Here is a 7762-nt window from a genome sequence, read left to right as displayed (position 1 = left end):
TTCATGGGTTTTCAAAAGAAAAATGTAAATCCACTTCTTTTTGGGGATGTTTTGGAAAAGCATAATTAGCCAACAGGACAATGGATTCTAGTATAACTTTAAATACACCTAGTATTTGAACAATGCCATCTTAATTAGAAATGTAATCAGCTTAAGCTTCACTAGCTTTATGTGCATAGCATATTTTAACTTTAAAACCTTATTTTCACAACATTTTTCTTATGCTAGAAATGTTTATCCACAGGTTTACTTCAGAAAATGATTGATTTCACAAACACCTGTAATTTTGGGCCGCAATATATTTATTGCGCTTACTTCCAGAATTTGTGTGTTTCAAATTTTAAGTGCACATAATGCCTGTGATGAAATGTAACAGTGAGAGGACACCTGAAAACATCCTCACATCAACAACAGTCTTACCACTTGATGTTCCTTTTCAAGTAGTCATAGCTAGTGTAAGAGCCAAGAAATCTAGGTGATGGCAAAGCAAACAGCAATAGAAGAATGAAAGAAAATAGTCATTCTATCTTGAGCATATTATTTCTTTACACTCTATGTTAGTCCTAGCAGCTGTCATATGACAAGGTTGTTGAAACAGACACACTATTCACAGAGAAGTTCCTGACAAAACCTTTACCATATGCATGTGCACAATGATCACATATTCAATATGAGATCTGGTCAGTGAATTAGGAGGTAGTAAAGATCTTGGATTGGTAGATATTAAAAGTAACAATGAGAGTACACTAAGGCATCTGTTACAATCTGTATAAACAAAGTTATTCAATACATCAAAAGAAATGAACAACCTCACACATGGTCTATTTTGAAACAACAACTTCAGTCAGAGCATTCACAGAATGACTGTACTTTTGTATTGTACTGCAGATATGTACTGAGGGCACATTCATAGCAACTGCTTCTCCAGCACTGTCAGTTCATCCAAGAGCCCACTTCATAAAATGCTTCTGGTTGTGTTTAACAGGATCTAAAAGGACATCTTAGAACTGTTCACAAATACTAGGAGAGACAGAGAACCAAAAGTATACTGATAGCTTCCCTTGATTTTTAACATTTACCTTGCTTTCATGTAGCAAGAAAATACATGGTACATGAGGGCAGCTTTCCCTCATTCCTTCACTTTCTGTATGCTCTAACATATCTAACAGGCAACAACTCTAGACACCAACCATCTTGGTGCTTCAGAGGAGTAGGCTATGAAACTAGGAAAAGACTGGTAACTTTTGAGAGTCTGCTTGATCACCACATGAATGAGAAGATCAGTGATCTAAACAGCATTTGTACAAACATCTCTCTAAAACCAGAGCTGCAAAGAAGAGATTATTTTAGATCTGTCTCAAAGCTTCCATTCACACTGATTTTATCTAAAGCCATTTATCCAGTGACAGGAGTCATTACTGCACGCTCCCTCCCTGTTGCCTTTATTCCAGGTGGGTAGCAGCTGCTCCCTCAGAGAAGTGCCCACCTGAAATCACTGCTTCCCAGAGGGAGACAGGAACCAGGGAGGCAGCCCTCTGAAAGCCCACAGGAAAAACCCAACACTGCACACTGATCAGAACTGCATGGCAGCGTCCCAGGGAATGAATAAATGGGGAAGGGTCTTCCTTTTGATGAAGGGAGGAGAGCACAAAGCTGTGTTTAGTGTGAAGCACATTCTGACACAGGCTCCTGAGCAAGGGTCTGGCACAATCCCATCGCCACTGCTCAGAACCTGTCTGCAGGCAAAGTGATCCACAGCACAGTGATCCCTTACAGCTTCTAAGTGTGTAAATGAAGTTCCCCTAATTATTGATAGGCTGGGTTTTAACCCATTTCCCACCTCATCTTCATTACAAAAGTGTTACTTTAATTTGAAAGGAAGCAGAAATGAACCAGTGGGACCCAGCCTATGGGTGCAACAGCAACCACTTTGCTGACATTCAACAGACTCCAGCTCACAGACGCTCAGCAGTCTGGATGTGCTCCTCACTGCCTCCTCAGCTGAGGCTGCAGCTGCTCATGTGAGTACTCTTAACCTTACTCAGTACAGAAACCTGCAGTTACCTCACTCTGCAGCACGTCAAACTAAAGCAGGTAACTACACTGAACCAAGCAGCAACAAATCCACTACTCAGCCACGTGGATATCTGCCTCAAATTGCTTCAATTAGATCCACTGAAACACATCCATTTACAAGTTCTACTATTTTCTCACATCAAGAGAAACTATCCCTTATTCTACAGTTCCTGACAACTGTAACATGCAGATATGGCATTATCCCTATAAAGCAGCTTTAGCAATGGCATAAATTTCCTAAATTATGAAAATAAACCCCCAGCAAAATAAAAGAGTAAAACAATTTGTAGTGGAAAAAATACGTACTGTCACCATACTTACTCAGTGGCAAAGAACTTTACGTAATTTGATGTTTCACGTTAATATTTAACTCTAAGAAAGTTGTAGCTATTGCTCATGAATAAATAAAATCTGTCCTCTGTACCCAGAATACATTATACGGATTATTCAGAAGCAAGAGATTGCATAATCAACAGTTCCTGTATAATCCAAATTTAGTCCTGTTTATTTTTAGAAGAGTTTATTCACAGAGTAGCAATTACCATAGAAATTCATGGGAAAAAAAGATTAATACTGAGCAAGTAACAGGAACAATGTGGAAGCTGGTGAAAGGAGAGTCCTAAACATGAATGCTTTCTCAAGACAGCAGTTGGTTTGTGTTTCCACACAAGGACACTGCAGTGTACTAGTGCCAGTACTGTCCAACTGAGCAGAAGCCTTGTTTATCTCTTTCCACTTACATTAATATTTTAGTATTTGTCTATTTGCACAGGACTATCTTGGGTAAATTTTCTTTCCCATGTCTGTCCCTTCCTGTTAAGGGTTACATTCTTTCACAAAGCAAAAACACAACACATGTTTGTCCCATATGATACATGAAATTGTCAGCCTTAAAGGCAGTATTACCTTACTCCTCTCTGTGGCACGAAGAGGTGACCTTCCCATATGTACAAGCCCTGAAGTTACAGACTAACTCACCAGCAAAACACAACCACAACTGAGCAGCCAAAGAATACAAGTGTCACAGCAGACAGAAGCAGTAGGTAGAAAAATGGAAAAATCTCTCTCAACCATGAGCTGTTCTGCACCAAAAATTCAATAGTTGTGTCTGTCTCTCATGCTTTTCACTATGACAACACTGCAGAATAACAAATGTACAAGGAAAGCTTTCGACGCTCTCCATCTGAAGAATTTTACAATCCTCACAATTAGACTTCTCCCAAAGCACGACTTGGATTTTCAATAGCAACACAGTCCATGCCTACAGACCAAAAAGGATTATCTGTAGGTAACACTGGGTTTTGTATGTGACAGTGGAATTTTGAAAGTTACTGCTATGAGACCAGTCAGGACAGTTTTCTTAGGTCTGTGCCTATGGTGCCCAGAGAGCAGAACAGCCAAGCCCTCATCTTTCTAACAGAAGACACTGGGCAAGTGAAAAGGAAGGATAAGAAGCCCCCTTGCCGGAGAATCAGAACTAATTACAGATATCCAATACAGACATCACTTGGAAAAAAAAAAAGTGAAATCTTTAAAATCTATCAAGCTTTTTGGAGTATTCCAACCTTCTCAGGTCACAAAGACAGACACTGAAAGGTCACAGACATTACAAAACTTCAGCTAACTAGTTAATTATTTCATTCTAAAAATCTCATTTACATTAAAACTGCCAGATTTTCAGCTTGACCTGAATAGTCCACGTTTCAAGCAGGAATACAACCAAAGCCTTCAAAAAATCACCCAATTTTCAGGCTGCATCCAGCAAGCCAAGGTAGCTTTTTACCGTAACATCTAAAAACATCTTGTTACAGGTTCAAAACAAATCTACAGAATCAAAACAAATTTAGGTAACTGTGGAGAGTATTCAAAAAGTTTGTCTAAGTATCCTCCAAAACAGCCAGCTCTTCACCTGCACTAAATTTGTGTATGAGCTTTCACACAATTTCTGTATCAAAATGTTCCAAATCAAGGAAGCAAAACAATACAGGAAACAGATGTTTCCATCAACAGATTAAATTCTGGCCTCAGCAATATTCCCTAAAGGCTCAGTTTCCTAATGTCAAAAATGGCTAAAGTGCACAAGAACAAATGCATGCAGAACTGGAATAAATCAAAACCTTTGTTTTGAAAGATGTGTAAGCATTACTGTATTAGACTAAGAAAATACTTGGTTATGTCCTGCTTATGATCATAAACAGAACACAATCCATGATCTTGATGAGGCAATTGATTTACTTCCCCCAGCAAGTCCATGGTGACTCCAAATTAAGTGGGAGTGTTGATTTGCTGGAGGGTAGGAAAGCTCTGCAGAGGGATCTGGACAGGCTGGATCAGTGGGCTGAGCAAACTGTGCCAGGTTCCGCAAGGTCCAGGGCTGGGTCCTGCCCTTGGCTCACACCAACCCCTGCAGTGCCCCAGGCTGGGGCAGAGGGGCTGGGAAGCTGCAAAAGGCCCTGGGGGTGCTGGTCAACAGCAGCTGCACATGAGCCAGGTGTGCCCAGGCGGCCAAGAAGGCCAATGGCACCTGGCCTGTGGCAGCCCTGGTGTGTCCAGCAGGACCAGGGCAGTGACTGACCCACAGCACCGGGCACTGCTGAGCCCACACCTTGGGGGCTGTGTCCAGTTCTGGGCCCCTCACTGCAAGAGGGGCACTGAGCAGGTCCAGAAAAGGGCAACAGGACTGGGGAAGGGTCTGGAGCACAAGTCTTGTGAGCTGCAGCGGAGGGAGCCTGGGGGGCTCAGCCTGAAGAAGGCTCAGAAGAGACATTATCAGTCTACAACCCACTGAAAGGAGATTATAGCTAGGTGGGGATCAGCCTCTTCTCCCAGGTAAGAAGTGACAGGTCAAGAAGTGACCCCAAATTGCACCAGGGGAGTTTACGTTGGATATAGGGAAATGTTTCTCTACTGAAAGGGTTATGAGACATTGGAACAGGCTGCCCAGAAGTCATGGAGTCACCATCCCTGGAGGTGAAAAGATGTGTAGATGTGGCGCTTAGGGACTGATTTAAGTGATGGACCTGGCAGTGCTGGGTTATGGTTGGGCTTGACCTTAGTGGTCTTTTCCAACCTAAACAATTCTATGATTGTAAGTAAAAGTAACATGAAGGCCCTGATACCTGCAGAAATGATTAATTTACCAAAATAAAATGTTATAGAGGTATGTGTTTGTAAACTAAAGCTACACCTAAACAGAAACTTCAGACTTCATAAATACAAAAGCTCATTTCTGCACCACAGGTTCCTGAACTCCACTGAACACAGGCAGAATTTCTGGTTTAGTCCTAGATGGCCCCCTCCTTTTTCAAATTAAAAAAACCCCAAGAACCCAAACTTACTTAGAATAATTGCTGAAATTGAGCTGATTCTGTGAATGGATTGGTTTGGTGGGCTCAGAGTGATGGCTGGCAGGAACCTGTGCCGATGGCTTGTTTTCAAAACTCCTGCGATCGAAGTAGGAGAGCTGCTTGCGGTAATACTCCTCATCCTCCTCGGGGTCGTAGTGGTTGGAACGCACAATATCTTCAGGTGGCTTCACTTGAGGTCTCTGTGGTTCTGGGGCCCTACCCAAGAACAGTAATACACAGTTGCCTTGCCCAGTTGAACAAGCATAGTGCCCAAATTACAATTCTATTTTATAACCTAGCTAGTAATAAAGCAATGTACATGTAATTATTATAATTGCACACCTTGCCATTTTACCCATATTGCACAGGAATTAGACAGTTGTGACATATCATAAGGAAAGAAAATCCTTATTTCCCTTATACCTTCTCTTTTTACTTTTGTTTTACTTTCTAATTAGCTCAATTAAAGATAGAAAAAAGTAGAACAGAGATACTTAATAAATTCCTTCATCAAAAATGCTGAGAAATCATTTTATCTTTCCCCATCTCCCAGAAATCACACCAATGATAACTGACTTCATGCCCTGCTTTACTATTGATACACAAACCACACTGACACCCTCCAAACTCCTCTTGAAGTTTCCAATTTGAAGCACTAAGATGTGTTTTTGAATATTCTAAACTCATATTGAAAACTAAATTTAATCAGTTGTGCATCTACCTGTAGGTTGTTTTCTCGTGCTCATACTGGCTTTGAGAAGTTGGTTTTGGACCACTCACACTTGTGAGTGCAGGCTTAGGTGCTAGTTCTGGAGGCTGTAAAGAAAAGCACAGCATATTCTCTTAAATTCCAACATTTAGAAAGATAAAGCACTTTATGATTAAGAAAACTAAGACTACCTTCCCTTCCTCCAAAAGAAAAAACAAGTACTAGCAAAAGAAGAATTATAGGAGTTTCCAGTATAACAAGACCCCTGGCAGTGTTCTCACAAGAAGTGTTCAGGTTCTGCTTTTAAAACGTACCACATTTAGGTTGCTGAAAGGCAGTATTTTTGTTTCTGAGACAATATTTCACTTCTTGCAATGCAGTCTCATTAGCAAAAAAACAGGAACTAAAAAACTTAAATTACTTACCTTGACAGTTGATGTATCACCCGTATCCTTCATTTTTTCCAAAGATGGGGATCTTCTCCTTTCAAATATCTTAACCCTACTTCGCACAGATTGTGGTTTCATGGCTGGATCTTCTTCTTCCTCAGCTAGAGATGGTGGTGTAGGCAGTGGTTTACTGTTGGAAGGCAAAACTTCTGGTTTGGTTTGTGATGAAGGGGGAGGAGGAAGAGAAACACCTGAAGTGCTATGAGAAGGTTCATATTGTCCAGCTTTAGCATTGTAAGCTTGAGGAGGACCTTGCTCATAGCCCCTTATGTGTGGATCAAAGTACTGCTTGGGTTCAGGAGAGCGAGATATGGCTGACTGGTATGGCTGAGCCTCTGGCTTGTATCGGCCGTGGGCGTCGTACCCAACCGCGTGTTGATCTTCGTATCGCACTTGTGGTAAGCTGAAGTTCTTGGGGGCATGCTCATAGCGAGGTCTGCTCTCATAGCTCATTGCAGGGGGTTCCTCAAAACGAGGTTGTGCTGGGTAGTAGCTGCGTTCTGTGCTCTCTTCTAGATTTTGTCTGGAATCAAGATCCCTAGGAGGCTGGTTTTCATAAGCTGTTCTTGTTTGGTTATAGGGCTGTTTCTCCTCGTAATATGTCCAGTGCTCCTCGTAGGGAGGCACACGGTCATCATAGTGTAGGCGAGGGTCATAACCACGAGAAAATTGATCTACATAGTTTGTAGAGTCATACCTATAGGTTGACTGCTCATAATCCCTACTCGGCTGTTTTTCTGCATACTGAGCCTGGGATTCATAGATCAGATTTGGGTCTCTTTCCTGTCTCTGTACTGGGTGATTCATTGCTGGCTGTTTTAAGACGTAGCTTTGTCTGGATGCTTCTTCATTAATGTATGGATCCTTTCGGTACACCTGTTAGAGAGAGACACTTCTCAGCTGAAATGAAGAGTAACCTCAGCTGCAGTTGAAATGTAGTATTTGAAACAAATCCAAGTTTTAAATATTGGCTTTAATTTTGTTTAAAAAGCAGAATAATTTGATGCAGAATGTTTGCAACCAGAGGAAGCTGAACTTGGTGATTCAAGAGATCCCTTTTAGTTATATTTCTAAGAAAAACATGTAAGTAGATTAGAAGAGAAAGACAAAGGTAATAGCCTCATGTCTGGGGTTTGGTGTGCAGAGGGGCACACATACTTTTATTCAGAATGTGGAAAGAG

General features: G+C 41.3%; 1 protein-coding gene across 5 annotated transcripts in view; it reads right to left on the bottom strand.

Moving 5' to 3' along the window:
- The window catches only part of TJP1 (tight junction protein 1), a 148648-nt gene that overhangs the window by 8351 nt on the left and 132535 nt on the right, over positions 1 to 7762 (bottom strand). For all 5 annotated transcript variants that reach the window (XM_031056004.1, XM_031056005.1, XM_031056006.1 and 2 more), the window contains 3 exons: positions 6558 to 7457; positions 6145 to 6239; positions 5415 to 5639 (listed from right to left, as the gene is read on the bottom strand). In XM_031056004.1, coding sequence (XP_030911864.1) covers positions 5415 to 5639; positions 6145 to 6239; positions 6558 to 7457 — 1220 coding nt within the window. The remainder of the gene's footprint in view (positions 1 to 5414; positions 5640 to 6144; positions 6240 to 6557; positions 7458 to 7762) is intronic.

The sequence above is a fragment of the Geospiza fortis genome, unplaced genomic scaffold (genome assembly GCF_000277835.1).
Source record: "Geospiza fortis unplaced genomic scaffold, GeoFor_1.0 scaffold171, whole genome shotgun sequence".
In the NCBI taxonomy this organism is placed as follows: Eukaryota; Metazoa; Chordata; class Aves; order Passeriformes; family Thraupidae; genus Geospiza; species Geospiza fortis.
The sequence above is the reverse complement of the archived record's forward strand: the minus strand, read 5'-3'. Positions and strand labels throughout refer to the sequence as shown.